This window comes from Pezoporus wallicus, unplaced genomic scaffold (assembly GCF_028554395.1).
Source record: "Pezoporus wallicus isolate ANWC-B61680 ecotype Strahan unplaced genomic scaffold, APGP_CSIRO_Pwel_v1 contig_229, whole genome shotgun sequence".
NCBI classification, from domain to species: Eukaryota; Metazoa; Chordata; class Aves; order Psittaciformes; family Psittacidae; genus Pezoporus; species Pezoporus wallicus.
This window is the reverse complement of record NW_026638360.1, coordinates 2,800,164-2,814,199: the sequence shown is the minus strand read 5'-3', so window position 1 is coordinate 2,814,199 and position 14,036 is coordinate 2,800,164. Positions and strand designations below refer to the sequence as shown.

The 14,036-nt window shown below is 48.3% G+C and overlaps 1 protein-coding gene across 3 annotated transcripts in view; it reads left to right on the top strand.

Annotated features, from left to right (window-relative positions):
• Positions 1-14,036, top strand: part of IGSF3 (immunoglobulin superfamily member 3) — a 154,149-nt gene that overhangs the window by 41,336 nt on the left and 98,777 nt on the right. Inside the window, exon 2 of one of the 3 annotated variants that reach the window (XM_057410503.1) lies at positions 9,232-10,567. Coding sequence is in view for 1 of the 3 variants with exons in the window: in XM_057410502.1 (XP_057266485.1) it covers positions 12,286-12,328 (43 nt within the window). In the remaining 2 variants the exon portion in view is untranslated. Of the gene's footprint in view, positions 1-9,231; positions 10,568-11,841; positions 11,901-12,028; positions 12,329-14,036 lie in introns of those variants that run through there. The other 2 variants (XM_057410504.1, XM_057410502.1) reach the window with 2 other exon arrangements.

The following is a 14,036-nucleotide window of genomic DNA, read 5'->3' as shown; positions in this document are numbered from 1 at the left end:
TGAGTATCACACCCTCTAACCAGATGAGACGAGATGGCTGCCTTGTGAGCTGAGCCTGGGTCAGGCGAAGGAGCAGCAACCCATACCTTTTCTATTTCACCTGCAAGTATCATGCTCCTGCCTTTGAGCTTGCCTGGTTTCACAAGTAAGCAGAAATGGGATTACTCACTTGGGAGATGAAAAGACTTCTAAGAAATACATAGCTGCTCTAGTAGGTAGTGCTGCACCTAACTAAACAAAGACCTTCCCTTTGAGTCAGCCCATGCTTTGGCGATCCAGCCTTTACAGGCAAGGGTTATTTTATATTTTCTTTGGGCTAAATTATGAAAACCATGAAGGATTTCTCAAGGTTCCAGTTAAATTGCAGTTTTTGCCATTCCAATCTGCTGCTCTATCTCTGCAGGCAAAAACAACTGCATTTTCCCTGCCACTCCTTCTGTGCTGTGAAATAGCTGTCATGCTCTACCCCAGAGTTAGCTGCATTGTTGTGGGGGAAGAAATGTTTTTTCTGCCCATGCACAAAAATGAATACATAAATCTCTTGAGATGAAGAGGCAGTTATTTTGTCCTAAAGAGTGGGAAGTGGATGGAGGAAACAGAGGGGAGTCTACAGTGAGCTACAGCTTAAGAATCAGTGCAAGATATTCCTTGCAGAGGCAAACGAAAGCAGTTCCACAATTTTTCTTCTCCTAAGTCAGGAACACAGGAGTGACACCACAGTAACTCACTTCTTCCCTTCTGAGAGAAGGCAGCAGTTTAAACTTACTGTATTTAATGAGGAGGTGAGAGACAACAAAGCAACAAAATAAAACCTCTGCCCACAACATATGGAATGTTGTGGAATGGGGAAGAGGTTAGTCAGGAGTTCAAATGCTTGAAAAGTGGAAAGCAGGAGTGTACTGGTTACAAAGCACTTACTCCAAAGTTGTCCCTGAACTCAATGGATGCACTCTCTCTTTGGTTACCTACAGCTAACACCTCTCCCTTTAAAGTTTTCTGCCGTGGCAAAAAGACCTCTGCTCTTTGCATCGCAAAGGATGCAGTCACTAGAAAGGAGGAAACCAAAGTAGTTGTGGCTCAGGGGTGAGATAACCCTGCAGGGTTTGTATACTACAGTAAGTCTATCAGTAATTGGCAAGACCTTGCTCGAGAGAATGCTTGTGCTGGAGCACTCACCAGAGCGGAGAAGCAATGCACAGGAAGGGCTCTTTGAGCCTTAAGAGCTATTCTCTGGATAAGGAGGTAGTTAAAGAGTAGGGAGTGGAACAACCTGGGAATGCTGACAAGGCAGCTACTTGCTTTTCCATTGCTCTAGAAACTTTTGTCAAGGTGCAATATAGACATTAGCCACACTGCCCACGGCATAGAGGGCCACGTTCTCATTTGCACTGAGGCTGATTGGAGACCTGTGCACATTTCTGCTATCTATGCTCTGTGCATACAAGGGCAGAGTAGCTGATCTGCAGCCCCAGGATGCTAATGAAGAGCTGGAAGGAGGGTTTCAGTGGGATATGTGCTTTCCCTTCTCTTCTGGAAAGTGTCTCCTCTGTTCTTTGTTAAGTTGGAAAGAATAGAGCATGGAAAAAAGAGGTAAGCAGCTCTGTAGCAAAAGTTCCCTAGTAAAGGAAAAATCCTCCCTTGCAGTCTGGTGAGAATTACACACATTGCTCTAGTTACTGGGGGCACGGGTGAAGGGAGATAGTGAGGATGCCAGAAAAAGAGTGCAGCAGGCGTCATTGCATGGTGGTGATCTACTTTTAAGTGATACCAGAAAAACCAATTAAATATATAACCTTAGTGGCCAGAAAAATGTGTTAAGAGGTTTATTCATGTAGGCTTTGTCTTGTAAATATAGATAAGGGCTTCTTTTTCTTCTTCTTCTTTTGGATGTCCTATACAGAAAACATATTTGGACTGTAATTTCCCTTCTGGGAAGCTCTACCCAGATATGCTGCTTTCTCTCTGGCAGGACTGCGAGGTCCATGCTGCAAATGGGATGGGTCATTGTGATGAGTTCTTCCTAACATGTATCCCACTACAGCCCACTACATCAAAGCCACATCCTGCAAAGCTTTATGCATGTGCTGTCCTGCAAGAAAGCTGGTTGTTTCACAAGCAGATGTAGGATCACTGTGTGCTGAAGGTTAAGAATAGCTGTTGTTCTTTTCAGGATGTACCTGTTGCAGGGCTTCTATTGGCTGACCTGAAAAGGAGGGAAAGAAACACAAAATATGGAGCCGGAGATCCCACTCTTCTGTTTTTTCCTTCTCTCTCTCTCAACACAGGCACTTTCATTTCAGGCCCTAAAAAGCACCTCAGGTGGAAATACTGTTGTGGAGATTCAGTAAACCTGCTGTCCTTCAAGTTACCACTTTCCTTCCTTAACAACTTTCCTGCCTCTTTGAGAGGGTAGAAGAGGACCTCTTTCAGCTCCCCAGCTTCAGCTACCAACACAAGCTAACCACTAACTTTATGTGGAACATAAGTCAACCTGTGTCTCATCTTTACATCCATCTTCTTTAGTCCAAATTAAAATCTAATTCTGTTTCTTTGTTGTTTCTTTATAGATGGCTGTCAAAAGCTCAAGCTCATCAATGCCCATTCTCAGCATTCTGAGCAATGCCAAGCTCAGTCCTCCCCAGCTAGCATCAGCCTTTTACGGTCTCCCCATACCACATGGCCATCACTCAGGGCTACCAGACATTTGGTCCTTCTACCCTGGCTGCCTTGCTGTCTCCCCATCCACACAACCTTGTCCTGTATTATGTTGCTTATGCATGGTCTTCCCTAGCCATTCGTGTGCCAAACCACTCATGGAGACTTCCGATATTACATAACAGCCAGAGCCCTTTCCTCTGTCGTCAATAGGGGAGCTATAAAGACACCCTCAGAATGATGGACTGGGTCATCCCCCTTGTGCTTGGCTTTTTGGCTCCCTCTCATTTGCCTTGACTTCCCACATCTTCACAGCTCTCCAGATGCCCTTTTCCAAATGATTTCGGAGGCATGGAAGCCTGTGCCAGCCTTTTCCAAATGATTTCGGAGGCATGGAAGCCTGTGCCAGCCTTCCCTTCACAGTTATTCAGACAAACATTGTTGGGTTGTACCTGTATGACCACTTTTGCTGCTGTGAACATCCACAACACACTGTTGTCATCCTTTTTCACACCTCCTCTAAGTTCCTGTTGTGTGTGTCTACAAACAAGTAAACTAAATAACTGTGAATGTTAGACACTCTTGTGGCTTAATCATGATGACTAACATTGCCTCATGGCTTCTTTATGCTCCCCTATCCACATCCATCTGCTGCTGCTTTGCTTACTGATCGATAACTGTGAATCAGGGCATTTCCTCTTCCCTTCTCCACCCTAGTCCATGCCTGTTGCTCCCAGGGGCTATGACAGCTTCCAAAATCACGCCACTCCTCAGAGACAGCGCAAGGCATGTCCTGCTGGTACAAGGAAGCTTCCTCTTATGAATGTTAAGGACCATCCCATCCATGTGAGTTGTGAAATAACATAATGACACCATGCTTGCATTATAATGCTGTTGTATTTAACTGCTGAGGTGAAAGTAGAGCTCATAACCAAGTTGCAAAACTCCTGCCTTGCTCCTTCTCAGGCACTGTCGCTGCTCTGTGACACACTTGCAAAACTCCCATTTTGCTGTATTTCTACCAGAGTGCTTTGGGTATTTTTTCTGGTTATTTTTTGTCTCAGGAGTATGGTGATAAAAATCTGTTCTTTCTTGGTTTTGTCAAAACCTCTGAGGGGAGGTCTATCTCTGTGCCCCTGCAGCCTGGTCCAAGTGCAGTGCAGGTACTGGCAGCTCTTCCTCTTCTGGCAGGGGGGTTTGCCAGAAAAGTCATGAAATGCTGCAGTGAGCATTACTTTTTCCTACTGGGGTGGAAACCAAGGCAAAGAGGGATGCAGAAGCTAGCTGTTTGTCCTAAAGCAAGCCAAGAGGAAAGTCGAAGCTAGAGCACAAGGGTCAGGTTGACCTCTTCCTTGCTGCCAGAGTGGCTGTTGCCATCTCTGCTGTCTTCCCAGGATAAGGTGTGGTGCTGGTGGACAGGCAGCAGATGACACTCCTTCCCCAGTTCCAGCTGCCCATTGCAGTGTTAGCTCCAGCTTAAAATGTGTGACTGCAGAGGAATTCAAACATACTTTAAAAAACCCAAATCGAACAAAGCAGAGCAAATGGCTCTTCTTGAAAAGCAGCTGCTGAACTCCACTGGCTGGAACCACAAGCCTTTTTAGGGCAAGTGACGGTTCCCTTCTCCCCTGGGGAAGAAGGCTCTGTTACAGCTTATCTATCTGTCAAGGGAGGTTAGCAAGGGAATCTGGCATATGTTTAGGCTTTTCAGTGTGCAGCTCTGCTCTAAATCACATTTCCATGTGGTAGCACGATTGGGATGGCTCCAGCACCGCAGACGACAACCTGTTCATGCTGGCTGGTCAGGGTGATTTAGCCAATAACAAGTCAAAGTCGGCATCCCTTGGGTGTTTATGAGGGGGCTATGACCTCAGTTCTCACCTGCTCTGCCCCTTGAGCTGTCTTTTCCATTGGGGTAAAGTAGGAGTAAGATAATACACCTAGGATTTAGTAACTGTCTGTATCAGGGCCAGCTTTAGTCACAGAGGTTGCTTTCAGGCAGCAAATTGCTGAGGACAGCAAATCAGCCTGGCAGTAAGCATTCTGCAAACCTGTTGCCTCATCTCCTAGCTTCACCCTGTGCCTGCCTCATCTTCAGTGATGCAGCTGCTGCTGGGGCAGAAGGCAGATCACAGCAAGGGCCTGGGCTTCTTCCTCCCCAGCGCCAGGAGTATAAAGAAGTGACAGGGTGCAAGGGGAGTGTAACACCAAACAAGCTTTCAGACATGGGAAGTTATTTTTAACTCATTCATGAGCAGCAAATATCATGTGTGGCCAAGGAGCTTTTCTCAGCACACAAGAAAATATCATTGGGAAGTGAAGAACAGGCACAAAACCATGCCGGCTGCTGATGTTTCAAGGGCACGTTGTCGGCAGGCTGAGCTGAGGAGGCTGAAGAAGCCCTGGAGTATGATGGTCCGTTCGCCTCCCCCAGGCATGATGCCTCTGGGGTGCAAGATAATGTCAAGTGGGCAAGATAGAAAGTGGCGAACCAAGGTCCCTCCCTGCCCCATACTGAAACCAGTAGGTTTGTCCTCAACACAGTTTCTCATTTGCACAGAATTTCAGGGGATGATGCTAAAGAGGAGGCAGGGAGAGAGATATTCCTAATTCTCCCAAAAGGGCTTTTGACTCCATTTTGTTCTGGGGATACAGGTTTGCTTTTCAACCTTCAGGCCTGCCTGCTTTATGGTTGTAAGGGTAGTGCAGGGATGCTTGGGCAAGCTCCTACCTATAGCTCACCACAAGAAGAAGGGGCACTGTTTCCTCTGCCAGGGCACTAATTCACAATACCTGGCTGCAATACTAATGCACAAAACCCGTTGCTTCCCTCAAGAGACTCTGGGAGCTGAGCAGTTGGAGGTGTTGAGTCATTTACAGTGAAGTAGAGAAGGCATTCGTTGCCTGTTTTATGTTGCAGGCAGGTATCTGATTGCCTGTCCTGTGTGCTTTCAGTTCAAATTGGAAGTGAAATAGTAAAGCCTGCTGTGTTTGGGAACAATGACCCCATGAAGGTGTGGTCCTTGGAGCAAGAGGTGAAATGCTGGGGGAGAAAGAGAACAAGGTGGTGGAGGGGATGAACCAGGGAGCAAATCTTCCAATTTAACATTCAGGAACCTTGGTAGAAGGTGAGACTCTTGGGCTTTCATTTCTTCTGTCATGAATGTGTTTATATAATGATTCTGAAATGCAAAATGTAAAAACAGTCCTGGGAGTACGGGCATGGTGTCCTGGACTTCTCCTTTCTATATGAGTCCCAGATCATTTGATTATTACATAAAGGTGACCAACATCCACAGCAAAATATCTTCTAACATCAGCTCCTGTCTTGCTGTTAGGCCAATACTGAGAGAGGTATGAATTGGCTTTCATCGCAGAAATAAAGGTGTGGACCCTGAAACCTAATGATTACATATTTCTCTCAGAGTAACAACCAAAGTGTTTATCATAGGTAACTGGATGAAAGAAATCTCTTAAGATAAATGACAGCAGATAAATGAGAGACTGTTTTTTTTTTCTGTACAGTTGCCCAGGATCGTTTAGAAAGTATTCAGACACACCCAAAGAGTCTTAACAGTGTTAGCTTGGTCCAGGAATTAGAGTTTCTTTCCTAAAAATGATTCTGTGGAAAAATGCGAAGTGCAGCTGGGACCTTGAAGTCTTGTGGGATGGGAGGCTGAAAGTGTACTTGGCAAAAGTGATTTTTGTTTTATTTTTACTGCTGAATCACTCAGTTTTTTGTTGGTTGCCATTGAAAATAAGTTGATAATGGAAATGTCCATTTGCCGATTTTTCTATGTCACTTTTCGTCCTGGGGGGAAAGAAAACAAAGATAAACTGTACTCCATCAGTAATCATGAGGCCTGAAATTAACCTTTTACTCACTTGCCTTATTCTGGCACACATTCAAAGTGTGGGAGTTCTGAATTAACCATCAAAACAGCACAAAACTGGGAGATGGGCTTGATTTTGGTAGGTAGGATTAGAAAGCAGAAAACCAAAGTGTTCATTGCTGCTTGAACTTCAGACAGAGCCTGCAGAATCTCTGAAGGTCCCAGCAGCAGCTGCAGATTGAGCTGGCCACAAAGCAGAGCCCTTAGCAGCTTGCCAAGGAGTACCTGGGGCCTTGTCTGTGTCATCCGTGCTTAATGAGCCTGGTCCTCTTGGCACCGAAGGGTAGTCTGTTCTGTCATTTATGCATGCTCATGTCAAGATGTTTTACCACTTCAGTATAAAACGGTCTTATGGAGCGCTTTCTGCCTGCCCTTAGCAGAGGAACGATGCAACAGCTGAACTCCACAATACACAGTGTTTGAGATTTAAACCAGGAACAGTGGAGCTCTGCATTATTCTCAGATCCCAAAGTGTGCACCAAGTCCCGCTGCTGCTCCAGCTGCATCTGAAGGTGACATGTGGGAACACTTCTACAGTTCTTTAGCAGGGGTTTGAAGCCAGAGCTGTTACTGTCAGCCCAGCCCTGCAGCCCTCTTCCCTGCACTGGCTTTGCCCAGTCCAGGAGTGAGCAGGCAGACAGAAGGGGTGTCAGAGAAGGTGAGAGCAAGTCATGTAGCTGCCTCACCTCTGGCCTTCTTCGCCTTCAGGAAACATTTTTTGCTCTGTGTATACTCCAAAGCTCGAAGCTGCCGCATGTTTCTTAGTGAGATGTTTCCCTAATGTAATTTCCCAAGCTGGTAGTGTAATGTTTTTCCTCACAGATAGATCATAACCTCAGGCAGAGTGAGACTTCAGACACGGGTACATCTATGAAAAAATTGGCACCCTCTTCTGTCAAGCAACAGTTAAAAGAAAATCTGCAAAGGGATTAGCTGCCATATACTCTGGGGCTTGCTGACAGATGTCCTGAAAATCTGGAAATGCATCGATCTATCTTTATACAGGGTTGTTTGGGGCTTTTTTTTGTTCTTCCTCACTCTCCCTCTCCTCATCCCTCTGCCCAGGGCAAACAAATGGGAATTCCTTCACAGAGCTGCCTGGGAACTGCCTTGGTGCCACGCATTAAACGGCATACTGGTCCTGGGGTGCAATCTAGGCTGAGCTGCACTCAAAACCTTAGTCTAGTTACAGATGCCAGCTTCCCTGCAATGGCAGCACTGCTGCTTTGTGCCAGAGCACTAAGGATTTCCTCTCTGTTCCAACTGCAACCTCTCAGCTCATTTTAAAGGAGCTTAAATATTGGCCATTAAATATAAATATCTTCTTTTTCCTCTGGGTGAAACTGATGTTCAGAACTTCACAGTGTAAATAAGGTCTGCAGAAAACGTTTTAGGCGATGTTTCAGCCAAAATAAATGGCTCTGGCCATTTCTACCTGCTTTAGCTCTAGGTGAGTCTCTTCTTGCTTTCACAGTGTTGCAGAAGAGCTTTGGCCTGATTATGGCTTTCCCCCAAGCACATCTTCAGGCTTCGAGTAGCCAGAACACCCTGAAATGTGTGGATTTTGTTGAGTGATCTTGGGCAAATCACATAGGACAAGTGCTTTCTGTTTCTGGATGGCTTGATTCTGATTCCTTGATTTGAAACGCCCAGGTGGCCTCTGAGAGGAGGGGGATGTGGATGCACACACATCCCCCTCACTCCCAGAGGTACAGGATACAGCCTTTTAAACTGTTCTCCAGCTCTGGCTGGACTTGCTCAGGGAAGAAGTTGCTCCTGCAACTGCAGTTAGACCTCCCTCTCCTCATTTTCTGGTATCTCTTTTCCTCGCACACAGGAACAAATCACTCCTTCTGACTTGTGGAGGAATTGGGAACCTCCTTCCTTGCTTGGTTGAGCCCAATCCCCTTTTTGCTATACTCTGTTACCATTAGCCATGCAGGTCACTGCTTGCTCCTAAAGGCTGCAAATCTGTCTTGTTCTCTCAGACAAATCCATCTGTTCTCTCCCCTGCTTGCTGATCAGAGGAGTGGGGTAAATACACACTGGATCCAGTACTTGAGGGTGTGCAGTGTTTTGTCCTGAAGAAGGACCAGCATTCTTATTTCATGACATACATGTTGCTTTTCTGCCAAACCTCTTTTCTCTGAGGGCCAGACAATCATCTGACTTCATCTGTGGCTCATGGGAAGCCTGTTCACATTGGGGAGCAGCATATCTGGAGTCTGGATGTTGACATCACTTTGATTTCCTAGGGCAAGGGATGTAGCTCTCACTCACAGCTGTTGTATTACAGCACCCTTTGGCAGCCCAGAGGTTTGGAGACATCTACCCTGGCCCTTGGCCGCACAGCAGCCGCACAGCCTTGCCTTTTGCTCAGGCTTTAGACACCCACTGTTTGTGCTTCTCCTGCTAGAGAAAGCAAGGCCAACAGGAATCACCTGTGACTTGGTATGAGCACAGAGTAGCTCAGCAAATGACAGCATAGGGAACAATTTTCCCTTTGCTCTGAAAGCGAGCTCCCACCAACCGGCCTCTATCCTTGCCTGCTGAGGCGGGCAATGGGAAAACAAGCCTGAGCACACTTCTAGCAGTGACGGAGCAACAGGAAAGATGATGGTGTGGGTTGCAACCTAACATGTATATCATCAGCATCGCTTGAGTCACGCCCATCTGCCTCCAGCTATTGCAGCGATCCCACTGCCAAAGAGCAACCACATGGCCTGACCAAAATGATCCAGCTGCTGCTGAGGGCAGAGCTGCTGAATGATTCAGTTGTGCTGGGAGGACAAGGCAGCCCAGATCTGTCTTCCTGGAAAGCTGCTTTGCAGTAACCTGTGCTTGAAAAGATATTGTCTTTGAGGTGACTGTGGTGCTCGTTCCTGTTCAACCATGTGAATAAGACGTGCAGATGGATAGACATCCATTGGGAGCCAGAGCCCCACCTTGAGAGCTCAAAATGCGGAGGCAAGCCCAAGGGAGTGCAGGCTGCCTACTTAGGGTTAGAAAAGCCACCCTGCCCAATCCTCAGTTTCCCCACTGATGCAAGAGCGAGGCCAATGTTTTCCCCAAAAGAGTGTTTGTGAAGTCCTCTGAAGAAGGGTGCTCTCATAAATGCCACGCTATTTTTATTATTGGGGTCAGGGAGGAGAACATGCATAAAGGTGATGAAGCTTTTGAAACACAGGTTCCCATTAATAGTCTTTAGGAGTTCTTATTATAATCTAATTTGACTGGAATTGGATTACTCTTATAATGCTATAATGTCATTTCCATGGTCTTTTTGTATTTTTATTGTTACTATGCACTAATGCAATATCCTGCCAGAGCTCTGAGAAGAGGATGTGAGTTTAGTGAATTGTTGATAACATTTTTGCAGGGCATTTTTATTGCTCCTGTTGGGCTCATACACTGTAAAGTCACACAGTGCCTGGAAATAGCAGGAACATCCCCAAAGTCATCTTGAATTATCTTGTAACAGGGGCCACTGGTGAAAGCAATGTATTCAGAGCCAAGGCACCAGGGGTCTGCTCCCAGCTGGTCCCTGACCTGTGCCGGGAGCTCACCTGAATCATGCCACTGTTTTTCTCCCCCTCTTCAGCTGGAAGTGGAAATAATTTGCCCATATAGGAATGTAGTAGGTCTGTGGTCTATATCCCTGACCATCTAAAAAAGTTTCCTTGTATCATCAAGCTTTAATGCTTCCTTTTCATTGAGTTTATCCTGGAAAAAAAAATGCTTTTTTCCTGCCTGTGTCCTGTATTTCTTAATTTGCCTTTTATTTTTCTTCTGCTATTATTTGTTTCTCTATTTATGCATCTTTTGAAGCACTGTCTTTATCCTGCACCTATTTAAAGATGCTGAAAGTTTTTATTTCAAAGTAGCCCCATGGTGCTTGCTCTGAACATTCATGGGCCTGTCCAAGAGGACTTGGAAAGGAGGCTGCATGTGAACATAAAGCAAGCTGTGCAATATTCCAGTGGATGACGTTTCAGTCCTCAAATCATCTAAGAGAAAAGGTAAATAGACTGGTATTTTCTGTTAGCTCTTATCATCAACTCTTGTTTCTTTTCCAAATCTTACTTGAAGGCAGTCTTGATGTAATTAAAGCTCAAGGGCTAAAGCGTTAGTTTTATTTTCCGTGCAAACGCAACGCTAACCCTTTCTCTCCTGCATGTCTGTGGTTATTCTGTTCCATGGCTCCTCCGTTCAAAGAACACGACAAAGCTGCAAATTAAACCTCCTACTCTGCAAATGGCACAGCTTAACATTATTAGCCCACAGAAAGAGAATTTGCTGGGTCACTGGGAGCTGGCTACCAACGCATCTGTCACACCAGCCACATTGGGAAGCGAATCCATATGGTGAGACAGCCAGCTTCTGACTTCTGCTGGCTTCAGCTTCTAAGGACTTGGCATCTTTTATTAGATGTCTTGGAACTGTGCTGGTTTCTGCCTTTTTGTGACACAGGAGGGTTGGGGATCCTGCATTTGCATCACCAAGGGGATGCACTGGGGCTCCATGTGTAGACGCAAGAGTCTCCTGCCAAGGGTCCTTGCAGGAATAGAGCATTAGAACGGGACCTCATGCTGCTATTGCTGTCACTTCTGGCCTCTTATTTTTGTGAGCAAACAAGCAACTGGGGGGTTTGTTTGTAAGGATGTAGGAACATCTGTGCCACGGAGGACTTTCTCATTCCTCTGTTATTTACAAACAACATAAACCCCAGTCCCCAGTGTTGCCGTGTTTATACATTCCAGTGTTTTCTGGATGTACTTTCAATGCATTTCTGCCGTTGACACACTGTAGTGTTGACTGCCTCAGCAGCATCCCAAGCACAGCAGTGCCCGCACATGGCGAAGGCTCCCATCTGGTAACCGGGCGTGAACGCCCGCCCTGGCTTAGGGTCTCGCAGCGGGACGGTCACGACTTGGTCGAAACTTGCAAAGCCCGGCTGTTCTTTTTTGTTTGCATGAGAACAAAGGAGAGCATTTATGCCATTTCCCAAGAAGCCGGGTTTGCGAGGAGCGCCGGGAACTCTCTTTTCCCCTTAAAACAAAGGAACCCTCTTTAACCCCGCGCTCTTTCCCGAGCCCGGCTCCACCGCCCCACGCCACAGCCTGTCACAACCACGCTCCGCACGCCTCCTCGACGCCCTCATCCCAGCACAGGCCGCGGGGAAGGAGCATTCCAGGCCCCACTACCCGTCTTCCTCGCCCGCCGCCCGGGGTGAGGAGGGGGGAGCGGTTGGTGGCGGCGGGGCGGGCCGGGGGAGGAGTTAGTCTGCGCGGAGGAAGCGCCGGGCACCCCGCGGCGGCAGCAGCAGCGCCGGGCGGGCGGTTGGGCGGGCAGGTGAGGGCGGCGGGCCGTGGGCACAGCGCCCCGCATATTGTTATAACTTTTTGGGGTGGTTTGTTTTTTTTTTGCTGTTGCTCTGTGCGCACACACCCCTCCCCCCTCTCATCCGCGTATTTATTGTTTTTCGGACGAGACGCGCTTTCTCCCCTTCCTCCCGCCTCTCCCCAGGGAGCCGTCAGCGCGGAGCGGGGAGGGGAGGCGCGGCGGCCGCCTCGCTGTGGGGGCGATGCCCCCGCCTGCCTTGGCGCCTCCCCGTGCCGCCCCCGCCGCCTTCCCTTTGTGCCACCGGGCTCGGCGCGCCGCCTGTCCCGGGAGCCGGCGCCCCGCGGCGCCCCGCGGCGGGAGGTAAGGGAGGCTGCCGCCCCGCGCCCCGGCAGCCATGCGGACCCTGCGACCGCAGCTCGCCTCCCTCCTCCTGCTCGGTAAGTGGCGGGCGGCGGAGGGGGAGGGATGGGACGGGACGGGTGTCTCCCGAGCGGGACGGGTGTCCTACCTTGCAGGGCTTTCCGGAGGGTCACCCCTGCCGAAAATACCCAGCGCCTTCCCCCGGGAGTTGTCACTGCCCGCTGCGTTCCTGCAGTCGGAGGGAGGAGGGGGAATGAATAAATATATATATATAAATAAATATATAAATGAAATAAGTCGGTCTTTCCGCTTCACCTGCGATACCCCTGTAACTGTCTTCCTCCGAGCCCCGGGGAGCGGTGCGGCGTCCGGCCGTGGGAGCGTCGGGGCCGAGCAGGGCAGGGCACAGCACCTCCACCGCTCTGGGCTCCGACATCACCTTAGGACGTTGAGCAGCCACCGCGGCTGCTCCGTGAGGGGGTCAGGAACCGGCGGCTCGGAAGGGCACGGTAAGGATAGGGAATCCCGGGTAGGTCTTGAGCTTGCACAGTGAAGGCGGAGGAAGTGCCTGGGGGGTAAGGTAGGCTGCGGAAATAAAAGTCCTCGGCTCTCGAAGAGTACATGTAAATGTCGAGTGAAGGCAGTCCCTGCTGTCGTAAAATGCAGTTTGATTGCTTTGTGCTGTCTCGCCGAACTACTCCTGCAGTCTCTTCTCTTTCTGCCAGCGTTTTGTACCCTGTGAACCGTTAAACGCGTGTCTTTGTCCCATCCCATTAAGTACCTGCCCAGGAGGTGACTGTAGACAGTTCTGTAAAGTACTCTGGGAGGGGCCCCGCTGCTGGGTGAGAGGTGCTGGGTGAGAGTGCAAGATGCCTTCCTACAAATTTGGGAAAAGCAGAATACAAGGCAATTAAAATGTCTCTTACATCTCTTGCGGCAGCCCATATGTCTGGTTTAGTATTGAGGACTTGATGGGAATGTTCGTGGTAAATACAGTACAGCACTGTCACACTGCTTTCTGCCTGTGTACATACAGAGCAGCTTCGGAGTTGTTTTGATTTGCCTTTTAATTGGTAAGATTTTCTGTTGGCATTAATGCTATTGAGGTAAGAAGCAGCAAGGCTGCTGTTGTACTGTCCTGAGAATCGTCGCATACCTGCTCTGCCAATTTGGAAACAACATCTTCACTTGGAATTGCAGCGTGCTTCCATGCCTCTAATTTGCATGTGTGGTTTTTCATGCTGTCTGTCTTTAGGAAGAGAGAGAGATGACTCTTTGAAATGGTTTTGGAGAAGGTTCAAAGTTCCCTTAACCAGTAGCTTTCTTCTTTGGCTTCCCTGAAAAAAAGCCATCTGAAAGCTAAGTTTATCCAGGGTGATTTAGCTCCATGAGTGCAAGTGGTCTGTTGTATACCACAAGATGGGTGTAGACGAACAGGAGTCACTTGCTGCCTTGGCTTTGTGTGCTCAGTCTCTGCTGTTGAAGAACAATTATATCGTTGTGGATTAAGTCTTCCTAATATGGAACCAGTGAGTGAGCGGCTGGTTTCCTGCACGCTGCTCCGAAGCCGATGCAGCAGCATAGCAGCAGAGGGCATCCATCATCCTGCTGAAGGCTTCCTGCGCCGGTACAGAAGTGGGACTCGCCAGGCCTGGGCTGGACACCCTGTGTCTGTGCTAACCCCACTGCCTGACCAGCTGCCAGGGCTGCCCCGACTCGCTGAGTGCAGGACCTGGCTTTCTGGGTTTGACCTAAAGCTAGCTCTGGTGTGCCTTTGCCCTCCTT